This window comes from Rhinolophus sinicus, linkage group LG10, assembly GCF_036562045.2.
Source record: "Rhinolophus sinicus isolate RSC01 linkage group LG10, ASM3656204v1, whole genome shotgun sequence".
Lineage (NCBI taxonomy): Eukaryota > Metazoa > Chordata > Mammalia > Chiroptera > Rhinolophidae > Rhinolophus > Rhinolophus sinicus.
In genome coordinates, this window is record NC_133759.1 from 11,532,361 (window position 1) to 11,547,902 (window position 15,542).

At 38.8% G+C, this 15,542-nt stretch overlaps 1 protein-coding gene across 1 annotated transcript in view; it reads left to right on the top strand.

Annotated features, from left to right (window-relative positions):
* ULK4 (unc-51 like kinase 4) overlaps positions 1-15,542 on the top strand; it is a 650,099-nt gene that overhangs the window by 127,462 nt on the left and 507,095 nt on the right. The window contains exons 26-29 of the mRNA XM_074312876.1: positions 427-478; positions 580-674; positions 9,399-9,450; positions 9,548-9,692. Of these exons, the coding sequence (XP_074168977.1) occupies positions 427-478; positions 580-674; positions 9,399-9,450; positions 9,548-9,692 (344 nt within the window). The remainder of the gene's footprint in view (positions 1-426; positions 479-579; positions 675-9,398; positions 9,451-9,547; positions 9,693-15,542) is intronic.

Consider the following 15,542-nt stretch of genomic DNA (forward strand, 5'->3'; position numbering starts at 1 on the left):
GCACTCAGGGGGGCTAAGGCTGGACTTGCCTTTGAGACACCTATTTCCCCTGGTCAGGTGCCATTCTCAGTCCCTTCCAAAGGAGTGAGAGTGTGGTGTGTTATTGGCAATGGTAGGTATCAACTGAGTTATCCTCATTTGTGCAGGTTGACATTTCTGTGCTTATAATGGATGCTATTGAATTGACTCCATCCTTAAATCGCGTTGATAGTGATTTATATGTTTAAAAATGATTCTGGTTTATAACGTATATATACTATTTCATATGATCATATTTTAAAACTACTTTTATAGTGTCCATAATATGTATATAGTATTTAATGCCTTCATGAGTTATTTCATTCAGAACAGTACATGGTTTGGGGCAAAACATTTTATTTCAGTTACTTTGAAATCTCCATTTATTAAAATTTTTGTGTTTTCCAGAGTCATATTAAATCGATAGACTCAGGAGAAACTAACATAGATGGAGCTGTAGGTGAGTAGATCATGGACATTTTATGTCCTTGCTTGAGGTACTTTGATATTGTGATTTTGAACATGTAAATAAACACTGGTAATAATTAACTGTATTCCTAGGACTGATGGCATCGGAAGAATTTATCAAGATCACGTTGTCAGCTTTTGAAGCAATAATACAGTATCCTGTTTTATTGAAAGACTATTGCACTACGGTCAGTTCTGGCAGCTTTAGAAAAAGACTTTTTCGTTTACTTGGGAATTTTGCCTATTGTAGAAATCTGAGTATATGTATATATCGCAATTTACTTGTTTACTTTTGATAGACGTTAGATTGTTTCTAGTTTTTGGCATTTACAAATATGGATATTCTTGTTTATGTGTTTTGCTCTACATAAGGGTGCATTATTTTTAGGGTACATACTTAGGGATGGAATGAGTGGTTTTAAGGTATATGCAAATTCAGCTTGTGTACAAAATACCATAGTGTTTTCCAAAGAGGTGGTCCCCGTTTACATTCACACGGGCAATGCAGTACCTGATCTCATCCTTCGCAACTCTTGTTATTTTAGACTTTTTAATGGACGGGTATATAGCCGTGTTTCAGCATAGTTTTCAATTTTTGTATGATCAAGATGTTAATGAGGCTGAGTAGTTTTTCAAATGTTTGTTGGTCATTTTGGAATTCTCTTCTATGAAGTGCTTGTTCAGGTCTTTTTTTCATTTTGTTTTTTTATCTAGTTTTTAAAATTTATTGCCATAAATAAGTTCATAATATTTTTTGCCATCTTTTTAAAGTGTCTTTATAATCTAATAATATCTTCTTTAAAAATGTTTACAATGTATTGTTATTTCCTTTTCTGTTCTTAAACAATCTAACCAGAGGTTTGTTAGCTTTGTTAGCAGAGCCAGTTTCAGTTTTGCTATTCTCTCTATCGTATGTTTTCTATTAATTTCTGCTCTAATCTTTGTTGTCTTTCTCTTTTCTTTGATTTATTTTTTCATTCTTTTATTAATTTTTTTAGATAAATATTTAGTTTGTTGATTTTTTATATTTTGTTCTTTCTAATATATGCATTTAAGATTACGTCTCCTAAATACTGCTTTAGCTGCATTCCACAAGTTTTAGTATGCAGCATTTTGGTATCTTTCAGTCAAAATATTTGCTTTCACTTACGGGTTAACTTTTTGAGGGTCCTCCATACTGTTTTCCATAGTGGCTGTGCCGTTTTACATCCCATCAGCAGTGCACAGGTGTTCCCTGTCTTTACATCCATGCCAGCATTTATGTCTTTTGTTTTATTTATTTGTTTGTTTGTTTGTTTGTTTATTTATATTGTGGTAAGAACACATCACAATATGAGACCTACCATCTTAACAAAATTTTAAGTGCACAACCCAGTATTGTTAACTATAGGCGCAATGTTGTACAGTAGATGTCTAGCACTTAACTCCTCTTGAATGATTGAAGCTATTTACCTGTTGAAGAGCAACTCCTCCCTCCCAACCCCCCAGCCCTGCTCTTGGAAACCACAATGTTAGGATCTGCTTCTATGAGCTTGACTATTTTTGGTGCATCGTATCAGGGGACTTCTGGGACTGGCATATTTCACTTAACATGATGTCCTCCAGGTTCATCTATGTTGCCACATATGGCAGGATTTCCTTCTTTTTTTAAGGTTGAATAATATTTCATTGTATGTGTTATACCACCTTTCTTTATCCATTCATCCAACGGTGGACAATTGGTTGTTTCCTTATCTTGGTTATTGTGCATAAGCATTATGTCTTGTGTTGTTGATGAAGACCACTCCAGCAGGCATGAGGTGATATCTCGTGGTTTTAACTTGTATTTCCCTAATGATGTTGAGCATCTTTTCATGTACCTGTTGGCCTTTTGTGTGTCTTTGGAAAACTGTCTGTTTGGGTTATTTGCCCATTTTTAAATGATTTGTTCTTTTGCCCTTGAGTTATATGAGTTCTTTATATATTTTGGATATTAACTCCTTATCAGATATGTGGTTTGCAAATATGTTTTCGCATTCCATAGGTTGTCTTTTTACTTGGTTGATGGTTTCTTTTGCTGTACAGAAGGTTTTTAGGTTGATGAGTTCCACTTGTTTTTTCTTTTTTTATTATTTCTTTTTTACAATAATCTTTTTTTTTTGGTTTCTTTTTTAAAAAAAGTTTTTCATTGGGGAATATTGGGGAACAGTGTGTTTCTCCAGGGCCCATCAGCTCCAAGTTGTTGTGCTTCAATCTAGTTGTGGAGGTTGCAGCTCAGCTCCAAGTCCACTCGCCATTTTCAATCTTTAGTTGCAGGTCTTTAGTTGCAGGGGGCACAGCCCACCATCCCATGTGGGAATTGAACCAGCAACCCTGTTGTTCAGAGGTTGCACTCTAACCAACTGAGCTATCCGGCCACGCCCCTTGCCCACTTGTTTATTCCTGATTTTGCTGCTTGTACTTTAGGTTTCATATCTAAAAAATGGTTAACAAGGCCCATGTCAACCAGCTTTATTCTGATGTTTTGTTTTAGGACTTTCATGGTTTCAGCTCTTATATTTAAGTCTTTAATTCATTTAATCCATTTCAAGTTGTTTTTTTAATTGTGTAAGATGCAGGTCCAGTTTTATTCTTTCATATGTATATCTCCAATTATCACAGCACCATTTATTGAAGAGACTGTTTTTTCTCCAGTGAGTATTCTTGGCTCCCTTGTCAAATATTAGTTGATCAGATATGGTTGGGTTCATTTCTAGACTGTAGATTTCCTTGGTCCATTTGTCTGTTTTTATGCCAGTACCATGCTGTTTTGATGACTGTAGCTTTATAGTGTAGCTTGAAATCAGGGAGTATGATGCTTCTTGCTTTGTTTTTCTTTCTCAGGATTTCTTTGACTATTTGGGATCTTTTGTGGTTTCTTATAAATTTTAGGAGCGTTTTTTTCTAGTTTTTCCCCCCCTCATGTCAAAAATGGGATTGAATCTATAGATGGCTTTTGGTAATATTGACATTTTAACAATATTAATTCTTCTAATTCATGAAACTTTCTTTTATTTAAGTAAAATATAGACCTTAGCCTATTCAACTGCATTTAGTCCATGCACGATACATATGTTACTTTTGCCTGACATTTTAAAGTCTGTCTTGTTTGTCTCTCTCTTTTTAAACTCTTTTATTATTAAATAATAAAGTAACCCTCAGTGTTATTACTACTATAATAGAATGTTCAATTACATTTTAATGTTCAATTACACATATTTAGTAATTTTTTGTTTTGTTTTTCTTTCTTAGTTCTCATTTCTTCCATAACGTCACTTATTTCTGACAGAAGTACATTCTTCACAGTTTTCCTTAGCTTGGGTGTGTTGGTGGCAAACTGTTTGATAAAGTCATTGTTTCTTGAAGGAGATTTTTTTCCTGGATATTAAATCTAGGTTGGCAGTTATTTTTTTTTTTATTGTTTCATACTGTGAAGATGTTATTTCCTATCTTACATTCTGAATTGTTGCCATTGAGAAGTTAACTGATAGTGTGTTTTTTCTGTGAAAATAATCTCTTTGTTTCTTGTTCCCTTTTAAGACTTTTTTTGGGGGGAGGAGGGAGAGGATCTTTGGTTTTCTGTAGACTCACTATGATGTGATTAAATATGCACCTTCTTTATTTATTTTGCTTAGGATTCTCTGTGACTCTTGAATCTGTGGATTGTCCTTTTTCATAATTTCTGGAAAGTTCTCAGCCATCATCTCTGCTTATTCTATCTTTTGCTCTGTCATCTTCAACTCAGGTCACATGTACATTAAGCTTTCTCACTGCATTTTCTGTACTTCTTACTGTCTTTCTATGTATTCCATCAGTTTTCTCTCTCAGTGTCATATTCTAGATAATTTTGTTTATATTCTGGATAATTAATTTTCTGTCTTCCTTGTGCAGTCTGGTGCCAAACATTGCCTTTAAATTTTTACTGTTAGTTATTTTTCATGTAGAAGTTCTGTTATCATTAGAAATTCTGTTTGTCTATTTTTTCAATTTACTGTATTGCTTTTTATAATTTTCTGTCCCTATATATATATATTTCCCAGTTTTGATTTATTTATTCACATTTGTTAGATGCCACTGTTTTCACTGTGTCTGATGATACCAATGCCAGAAGACTGGTGTGATGTGTGTCTGTTACACATTGTTCATGTCCAAGTCATCTCCAAGGTGGAGACCTTCCCAATGTTTACTGCTTCTTGGTCATAGGCATTTCCTGAAGCCTCGTGTTGATGTTCCCTCCTCCAAGAGCCTTTTTGATGGGTTGGGGCCCTGCCAGTCGGTGCTACCTCAGACTAAGCTCCTTTGTACCCACTTTGCCAATCCCTGAAACTATAGGTCTGAGATCAGAACGTCCCGGAGCAGCTCTCTCGGCATTTCCCAGGAGTGGGAATGCATGTGGAGGGCTTGGTCACTAGATCTGGGTCCCTTCCTCTGCGAGTGTGATGCCTGCTCCTCAGTGCCCCACTCAGTGTGGGAGACTCACACGTCTCCATGTGCTGGGCAGATCTGGATCCTGACCTCTGTCTCTCACCCCAGTGGGCCCTACGGGAGCCTTGTGTTTGACTGTTGGTAAATGCCTCCAGGGCACAGTCAGTAAATGGCGCTGACAGAATTGGATACAAATGCTCACACAGTTAAGGCTTTCATTCAGAAGGTGGCCTGAAAGTTCCCCCCACTCTTTTCAGATGTTAAATAATTTTAAGGTTTTGTTCTTTGATACCAGGGTGCCAAGAAAATGTATACACATTTTACTGATGGTCAACGTTGCTCAAGCAGTAGTTCGCCGTAATCAGAAGTGTCTGGACGCTAATGGTAACCACTTTGAGCACCTCTTAATAATTGCAGAAGTCAAACATGACTTGTATTCATCTTTTGTTATTGATGTGTATTCAGTCTTCACTTTTAATTGTTTTTCCTTTCTTAAAATGTGTATACATTTTTTTGGCACCCTCTGTATTTTATCTGGCATTTTTAATTGTTTTCAGTGAGAGAGTTAATCCAAATAACCATACCTACTATTACCAGAAACCCTATTTGTTCTGCTCACTTTCTGAGCAGTGATTTCTCAGTCTGCCATTGAGATAGTACTGGCTTAAGTGTTGCTTATTGATTCTTTTCTCTAATGAGCAGTAACCCCATGGATAATTTGTTGCGATCCAGCAGTTACAAATATCTGTACTTAACATTTAAATAGATATTTAGTTTAGTTTCTAATCATGAAATGCTATCATTATAATCACTGAAACCACAGAATGCACATATTGTGATAGGAAAGGTATCATTGCAACTCATGGGCTTCATAAAACAATTTTTTAATATGATACCTCATGGGAAACCCTCTAATTACCACTTCTTGAGCCTGACTGGAATACATGAAGTTGAAGATTCAGCACCCCAAGGAGCGTAACATTGCTTGAAATGCTGCACAAACTATGTTCAAGGCTGCTGATCAATACTTTATTGTGTGGAAGTGGTTACGTGCATTTAATTCTTGCTGAGCACAAGTGCTTAACTCAGATCTTTCCCAGCGTTTAGAGTGTTTAGTACCTCCGCAATTGGAAATCATCAGTGTGGCCTACAGAGCAGTTAGAAAAACCGCAAAGATTTGATTTGTACTGAGAATTTGTTTCATTCGTGGTGGTTTCAAAAAACATGTTATAATAGCAAAGGGAAAAATAAAAGTGATTCTTTATTAGAAAGTTCTGGTGATAATATACACATCACCTAAATATATATTTCAGTTTCTTTAAATAACAAAGATAACAAAGTATCCCAGTTCATTTCCATGAAATTTAAAAACAGACAAAGCTAATCTATTACAGGTAAGGTTAGTGGTTACCCTTGAGGCACGTAGTGACTGGAAGGGGTTACAAGGGGGCTCTGTAATCTCCTGGTAATGTCTTGTGTTTTTTTACACAAGTTACATGAGTGTGTGAAAGTTAACTGAGATATATACTTAGGAGTACTACACCTTTGTGTATGTATGTTATATTAAATTTAAAAAGCTTAACTAAATATGCAAATATTTTTAATAAATAAAATGGTGTGTAGAACTTGGTGACTGTAAGCCTTTTTTTTTTTTTTTGCAAAGTTAACTATCTATTAATCATTGTTATGGACTCATAGTCTGTGTTAGTTTCTCACAGCTGCTGTAACAAATTACCAGCAATTTCGTGGCTTAAAACAATACAAATTTATTGTCTTACAGTTCTAGAGGTCAGAAGTACACAGTGGGTCTTTGGGGCTAAAATCAAGACGTCAGCCGACCTGTGTTCCTTTCGGAGGCTCTAAGGGGAAACTCTGTGTCCTTGCCTTTTCTAGCTTCGAGGGGCTGCCTGTGTTCCTTGGCTCATGCCCCCTTCTTCCATCTTCAAAGCAGCACGCATAGCATCCTCACCTCTCTCCCTTTCTCTTCCCCTCCCCTCCCCCTCTCCTCTTCCCTTCCTCCCCTCCCCACTTTTGTTGTCACACCCCCCTCTCTGACTCTGGCCCTCTTGTCTCCCTCTTATTAGAACCCTTCCTACTACAGTGGGCCCACCTGTGTCATCCAGGATAAACACCGCATCTCAAGATCCTTAGCTTAATCACATCTGCAAAGTCCCATTTGCGGTGTAAGGTGACAGAGCGATAGGTTTTAGGGACTAGGACGTGGACGTCTTTCTGCCCGCCAACATTCTGTCTGCCACAGGTTCAGGTTTGTACCAATGGCTTCATCACTGTAGTTGTTACCCAGATGTGGCCAGTGTAAACCCTTTCAAGTTGACTCCTGTGTTCTTGAGACATACCCCAGCACTTTTTCAGTGATTCTTCACTTTCTGTTACCAGCAGATATTCTTGCCTCAGTTTGTCAGTACCCTGCCCCGGCCCCGAAAGCACTGATCTCTCTTAGGAGGCCTGGTTCCCTTTCACGGGAAAAGGCATGAGAGACCACAGTCAGGGAACTAAGTGTGCTCCTATTTCCTGGGATGTCTTAGCTTCTAGGCCCTTCCAAGAAACAGCTGGGAAATCTACACATGTACATACACATATGAACACACATATTACCCACTCATGTGTACTTACATACACACGCACATATTTTGAAATCATGAGTGCACACCAGTATCTCCACATTTAATCCATCCCTCTGTGGCTCCCTCATGCCTTCCCCTGTGCCGTATTTGTGTGTCTGTTCTTTCTTTGTCATAGTTCTGGCTTCCAACAGCATAAGCACGTGTTCTCATTTGCTTAATCCTGTACTACACCTGAAATAGTTACAGAATTGCTTCACCTAAACCAGCACAGAAACAGACATGATGAAAGCAGGATTTGTTGGCAGAATTCCCTCCGCCCCTCCACCTCCCAGATATCACCCAGCAAGACTGGGGGCGTGTAGTGAATACTGTGTTCATAGGTACTTGGATCAGCCCCCCTCTTTCCCTCTTAGTGTGGTTATAATATTCATTTGAAGTACAGTTGATTTGCTGTCAGTTTGCTTTCAATTTTAGGCCTTCTTTCCCCCTTCCTATCCTTTCAGGTTTTATTGTTTTGAATATGTAGATTAACTTGATTCCAAAAGTCAGGACCATAGAGAAAATGTACGCAGAGAAGTGTCATTTCCTTCCCCTGGATATAGATCCCTCCTGCCCCGTCACTCTTCCATCGTATCTTCTCCCCTCTTACAGGGAACCAACTGCATTGTTTTCTGGCGTATCCCTTTAATGTTTCTTTTTTGTGTGTGAAGAGAACATTTTCTTATTCCCCCTTCTTTCTTATACAAAAGGTAACATGTTGCTCTTTTGGTTTTTCCGTTATTGTTGCTTTTTCAGTTGTGTGTATACCATAGGTTGTTACACCCATGTCCTGTGTTTGGTCATTTAGGTCATTTCTAATATTTCGCAACTTCTCAAAATTTCTTAGTGGAGCATGATGTCTGTGCTTCAAGTGATGTGACCTCGCTTAATGGAAGAGGGTATACAAACACCCCTGGTTCTTAGGGTTCTTGTACACATATCTAGATATGCTATTAACTATAAGCTTATTACTTGAAGTGGGGCTAGCACAGGTTACCACCACCCAGGTGTGGAGATCTTTACCTGTACTTGTCATCATTTCATCGGCTTGGACAGCAAGATGGTGTTGTTGGGCTGTGAACAGCTTCTTCTGCCTTTTTATCAGAGTAGAGAGAACAAATACATTCTTAAAATCAGGAATGAATTCAGTTATAAACAACAGGAATTTTGTTTATTGTCCCCAAAATAGCTCATCAAATGAGATAGAATGTCAAAATTAGAGTGGAAGAGCTTTGTCCTTTCTCCATTGTCCATTTTCATTTGGGGAAAGAACTTGTTATTTCAGAGGTTTCAAATCGTATTTGCTTGTGCTCTGTCTGATATATCTAGGAAATCACAGGGGTGTTGTACAGTGAATTTACATCTTTTGAATCTATTTCTAAAATTAACCAAGATTAATTTGTCATAGCTCTTTGATGTATTTGATGAAACATGAGGACTGTGTCTCTTTTTGCCCCCAAATTTTGATTTTGATCATTGTTTATCTTAAACTTGAGTAATGATCACCAGCTCATATATTATTAATTTGATGGTTTAATATCAACCCATGCATATCAGAGTTTGCATTATATACTAAAGTTCCTTTCAGGAATCTTGATGGTTTTGATAAATTACTGTTTTGATGATCATAATGTCATTTTGACCTGAGGACTTTTTCAGAATTACATAAGCTTGGTGGTTTATTAAATGTCACGCAGACTTTAAATCCAGGGTAAATTTAGCTGTTGATTTTCTTTTAACTCCTTTGATTAGTGATTCTGTCAGTGGAAAAAAAGCATAGATAGTGGTTGATAGTGGTTTTGTGTTTGCAGATTTGAACCAAGTCTTTAATATCTGTTCTTTTAGGTTGTTGATTATATCCTGCCACCCTTGGTCTCCTTGGTTCAAAGCCAAAATGGTAAGTGACCACATCAACGAGCATTCCATCAGTTATACATTCTGTTTTCATTCTATCTCCGTGTAGTCACATTCTCGGCATTTTTTTCCCTTTCAAGTGGAATGGAGACTCTTCAGCTTGCGGTTGCTCTCAGAAACCACATCTCTGCTCGTGAACCAGGAGGTTGGCGATGGCAAGAAGGAGGCGAATGTCGATCCTGACAGCAGTCTTCTGGCTCTCGTCAGAGACGTCTTACTTCCCCAGTAAGTACTATGCGCTGCACTCGCACAGAGACGTGCAGGGTGTCCAGGATGCTTCTCTAAAACTAGGTGCATGGATGGCGTTGAGGCCTCGGTGTCCATATATTCATCACATCCTGTGCTTGTGTACTTACTGCTAAGGGGTCTAGACACAGAGGCAGGAACTACCATCCTGAATAGGACCTGGGGGGATCTCAGTCCATCTTCCAAATCTTCCGTTTAGAGCTTTTTCTGTTTTCCACAAGGCACATGACTCTGAGGCTACGCACAGTTAAAGGTGTTCATGGCTTGAGGGGTGAGGTTTATTACTCAAGGTCAGCATTACAAGACTTCTGGGAGATGAAATTGGGACTTTTGCTGTCCCTGGTCAGAAATAATAGCGATGGAAAGAAATCTTCCTCCCCCCAAAAAACTCTTGGAATGGAAAGTAAGTTTAGTTACAAACAGGAGACACACACACACACACACACACACTCACACACACACACACACACACACACACGAAGTCTGACAATGAAGTTCACAAACTCATCCTAGAAAAAGTGCTACATACCTCATTGCTGAATATCACTATGGTCACCTTAGAAACACTCCCTTTGGGAAGCTATGTGCTGATGCCAGCACCCAGTCCACCCTTCAAAGCAATTTTGGAACTCTTTTTCTGGAATGGCCATCAGAGCTGTCATCAAATTACCCTACATGTCCTGAATGTCATCAAAATGTCTTCCTTTCAATATTTCCTTTATCTTTGGGTAAAGAAAGAAGTCACTGGGGGCCAGATCAGGTGAACAGGGAGAACGTTCCAATACAGTTATTTGTTTACTGGCTGAAAGCTCCCTCACAGACAGTGCCGTGTGAGCTGGTGCATTGTCATGATGCAAGAGCCATGAATTGTTGGCGAAAGTTCAGGTTGTCGAACTTTTCCATGCAGTCTTTTCAGCACTTCCAGATAGTCAACTTGGTTAAGTGTTTGTCCAGTTGGTACAAATTCATAATGACTAATCCCTCTGATATCAAAAACAGCAACATTGTTGCAATAATTTCACAAACTTAATTGTCAGACCTCGTGTGTGTGTGTGTGTGTGTGTGTATTTTGGTGGTAGAACAAGTACTGTATTAATTAACAGACAGAGGTTATATTCCTTTTACTCCATTGCTCACATAGCAAACATGCAGTAAGATGACCACAGAGATCTGATCTCGTGCTGTTTTGTACAGTAACGTGCCGTACGGCCTTGTAGCCGAGGAGCAATTATAGGCTCCCCCGGCAGCCCAGGTGTGGAGCAGGCTGGACCATCCAGGTGTGTCAGTCACTCTGGGATGTTCACACAACGATGAGATCACCTGACAGTGAATTTCTCTGGACGTACCCCTGTCGTTAAGTGGCCCAGGACTGTATATGAGTGTATGTGTATGGTTTGTACTTACGTGGGTAAACACAAGGTTAGAACCTTGTGTCATGGGATTATTTAATGCTTTCAGTGCCATCTCACACTCCTAAACAATTTTTGTGTAATCATATGCATCTTTTTGGTAAGAAGATGCCTAAAATGTAGTTTTTTGTGCAAAATATGATTTTAAAAATACATGCTTTGGATATCTGCTCTCTAACAACTTGTAGAGAAGCGTTTTTCCGGACCTGAGCTGTCCTCCCGCAGTGGGGACAGGATTCCGTCCAGTGGGACTTCACAGTGGAGAAATAGCTTGGTGACATGCATGTGAATGTGAAATAAAATTTCTTCATGTCTGAAGTTTGCCCACTTTTGGAACAGCTTGTAAAATAAAAAGTGCTAAATCTCCAATTCAGTGCTCCTGTTTTATTCATTTGAGCTGGAGTACATAAAATGTATTCCCTTTAATGTATATTTTACCTTTTCTGGAGATGAGGAATTAGTGAGGAAAATACGAAATGTAAACCACATGGCAATTCAAGAACGAAAATAATGCAGATGGGTTCAGGTTCTCATTAAGCAACTTGAAATGCACTTTGGATAATCGTTTGGGATTTATTGGGATGTGATGGGGATGTTTTCAAAGCTTGTGCACTGATTCTGATGTGAACTGCAGGCCTGGGCTCCGCATTTCATTCTCTAAGCCTCATTTTTCTCATCTATAGAATGGGGATAATACTACCTCACTCAGAAGAAAATTGTGAGGATTAAATAGGATACTGCTTGTAACACATTTAGTATAGTGTGTGGGACATTTAGCAAATGTTTAGCATTACTGCTGTTATTATTAGGTCCATTATTATAATCTCTCCTATTATCCTTTAAAATGAAGATTGTAATGGGACAGTAGTAGTAATAGCACATCCTTCATGGACGTGAAGTGGCCATTGAGTACATAATGTTGATTGTGCATACCTGGCATGTATAGTGAGGGCTCAGTAAGTGTTATGCAAAAATTTAAAAAAATAAAAGATAAGTGATGTATTCATTTAACTTTGACTCTGGAAAACTAGAAACTTTTGCAAGGAGTTTGTTCTTTGACGATAACTGTCAGTATTGTAAGTTCAGACTTGCTAATAATGGAAAACTCATGTTCTCCATTGAGCATGTAACTATAATGGCTTAAAGTTATGACGATTCCAGAGTTCATAGGAACTATGTGGCATCTAATTCAATTTATAAAAGGCAGTGTCCCCCTTTATCCAAAGGGACTAAGTTCCAAGACCCCCAGCGGAAGTCTGAAACCTAGGAGAGCCCCGAACCATTGCCCACTGCTTCAGTCCTGCTAGAAATGTGCAGCAACCTCCCATCGGCAGACGCAGTCGCTCCAGTAACTTGGATATTATTCCGTCCAAACCTATTCCTGTATCTGTGTAGCTACCTGTACTTGCAGTAAATGGCGTGGTGTCACTTGTTTCAGGGGATCCCTTCATGAAGTCTTTGTACGGGCTCAGCGCTTTCTGACGTAACATGTTGCCATCACTCTGAACACGTCTGTTCATGTCTTCCATCCACAGATTTAATACTTTGTCCATCTTAACTAAGCACATCTCACTCACTGTGGCCAGAATTTGCAGTTTGAGGTGTGACAGCAAAACTGCAAACTTCTTTCTCCTTTGTAATTTCACAGATGTAAGATTTGTTCTTACCATAGATTTTAGCAACCTCAGCATAAATTTTTTTTTTTTTAAAATTAAGTCAAGAACTTTCACCTTTTGTCACTTAAAGAAGCACTTTATAGTTGCTCTTTGGTGTGTCCAAGGTACCAGCATCACCACTCTTGCACTTTGGGGCCATAATTAAGTAAAATAAGGGTGACTTGGGCACAAGCACTGCAATACTGTGACATTTGCTCTGATAACCAAGGTGGCTACTAAGTGACTAATAGGAGACTAACAGGACATGTTGGACAAAGGGATGATTCACGTCTGGGATGGGATGGGACAGGATTGCGTGAGATATCATTAGCTATTCCAGAATGTTGTGCGATTGACAACTTACGAATTATTTCTGGAATTTTTTATTTAATATTTTCAGACTGCTGTTGGCCGCAGGTAACTAAACCCATGGAAAATGAATCTGTGGATAAGGGGGGACTACTGTAGACATATTAATGTCAGTACTTTTAATTTTGTTAAAGTTTTAATCCTTTTTTGACGTTAATATTTTGGATAAAGAGAAGGTGACCATCTTTTCATGGCTCCCCAGTTTTTGCACAAAAGTGTTATGTTAAGAGTATTTTATTTGTAAACAATAACCTCAACTCTAACTTGGAAAATAATTATTTGCTCATATAACTGAGAAGTCCAAGACTTGTGCTGGCATCAAATATAACTGGATTCAGGGATTTGAGTTTATTTCTACAGAACTGTGTGTATGTGTCTCACCATCCATCTACTCTGCCTGCGTCTCCATGGCTTTGTTTTCATAGAGGTTCTTGTTGGTAGTTAAATGGCTCCTGGGCAGTGATCTTAGAGAAAGAGTGGATGTCATTTCTAATAGCTCTGGAAAAATTTTCAGGAAGCGTAATAATTTAATCTTGTTAAATACCATGTAAGACCTGGGTTCCAGGTGCTTATCGGAACGGTTGTGTGATATGAATGAAAACTCAGTTGTAAGAGTAAATATCTTATTAAAAAAACTGTTAGTTACGGCTCTCAGAGAAACAGAGCCAACAGGATGCATATGTACTCGTATATAGAGAAAGAGATTTATTTTAAGGAATTGGCTCACAAGATTATGGAGGCTGAGAAGCCCCAAGATCTGCAGTCCACATGCTGGAGAGCCAGGAGAGCGAATGGTATGGTTCCAGTTTGAGTTCTAAGGCCTGAGAACCAGGAGAACTGATGGTATTAGTACCAGTCTGGAAGCTGGCAGGCTGGAGATCCAAGAAGGGCCGATGTTTCAGTCCAAAGGCAGCAAAAGACCAGCGTCCCAGCTCTAGGCAGTTGGCACCGAGGGAGTTCTGTCTTCCTCTGTCTTTTGTTCTGTTTAGGTCTTCAATTTACTTGTTGAAGACCACCCACATTAGGGAGAGCAGTCTGCTTTACTCAGTCCACTGACTCAGTCATTCATTCACCTCATCCAGAAACCCTCACAGACACACCAGAACAACGTATGACCAGATGTCTGGGTATCCTGTGGCCCAGTCAAGTTGACACATAAAATTAGCCATCACCACATCTATCAGAAATACCATGAATGACTTGCTTACTTTGTAAATTGATGAATTAGTATCAAAGATTCATGACTTCTTCTTGGTGTACATACTTCGCTTTCAGAAGAGATGAACTTTAGTTACTAGTATTTGCTTAGTGCCTTTTTTATGTGGAGGATTATCATACTATTTATAGAGAACTGGTTTTCGAGTTAGACTTTGAAACCTGGGTATGATTGGATAGAAAAGGAGTGGGCACCCCATGCAGGAATGGGGTGAGCAGAGGTGTGGGAGGCAGAGCCGTGGGCAGTAGGCAGACCAGCTTCTTTCCAGCAGATATGTGCCTGTGAGAGTGACGCGAAATAAGCTTGGGAGAGAATGTTTTCCATCTTCATCAGCCCATTTATTCACCGCTACTAATTGAATACATCTTATTTCACTGGCCTATTTCTAGTTGCTGGGAATTTAATAATAATGAACAAGATAGGCAAAGCCTCTGCCTTTATGGAATGTACCATCGTGGTAGCCACATATTTCAGTAGTTAATAATTTTTTTTTAACTGAAGAAGTTTATAAGTCATGCAAGTGAAAACACTTACTTACACATAAGTCAGATGAATATTGAAACCACCCTCCTTAAATTGGGGGCCCACGTGATGTGCATAAACCTGTCGTGGAGCACATGTTTTTTCTGAAACATTCCATGTGCTTTTAAGTTTATTTCTTTGCTTTTAAGTTTCACAATTTACCCATTTAGCATTCTGAAGCTCAGGGTTACTCAATGTTATGTGACCTTAGGACATGATTTCACACGGCCTACCTATTAACATCTCCCAGAATGCTAGTGTACCTCTGATCACAATTTTGAAAGACTTACTACTCAAGGGCATTTCCATTCATGTCAGGAATGAGGAAAGGATGCTCACCATCAAATCTTTTAACATATTAGCTAACGTAATACAAGAAAATTAAACTCTAAGTATTCTATTCATTTTCTGTTGATAAATGACAAATTTAACTCAAACTCAGTGGCTTTAATCAACATCTGTTTGTTAGGTCGCCCCCTGTTAGGTCAGAAGCCCGACACAGTGTGACTTGGTTCTTTGCTCAGGATCTTACGCCGCTGAAATCAGGTAGGTATCTGTCTGCTGGGGTGAGTCCTTGTCTGAAGGCCTGGGAGAAATCTTTTTCTGAGCTCATTCAAGTTGTTGGCAGAATGGTTGCTTGCAGTTTATATTAGTTTCT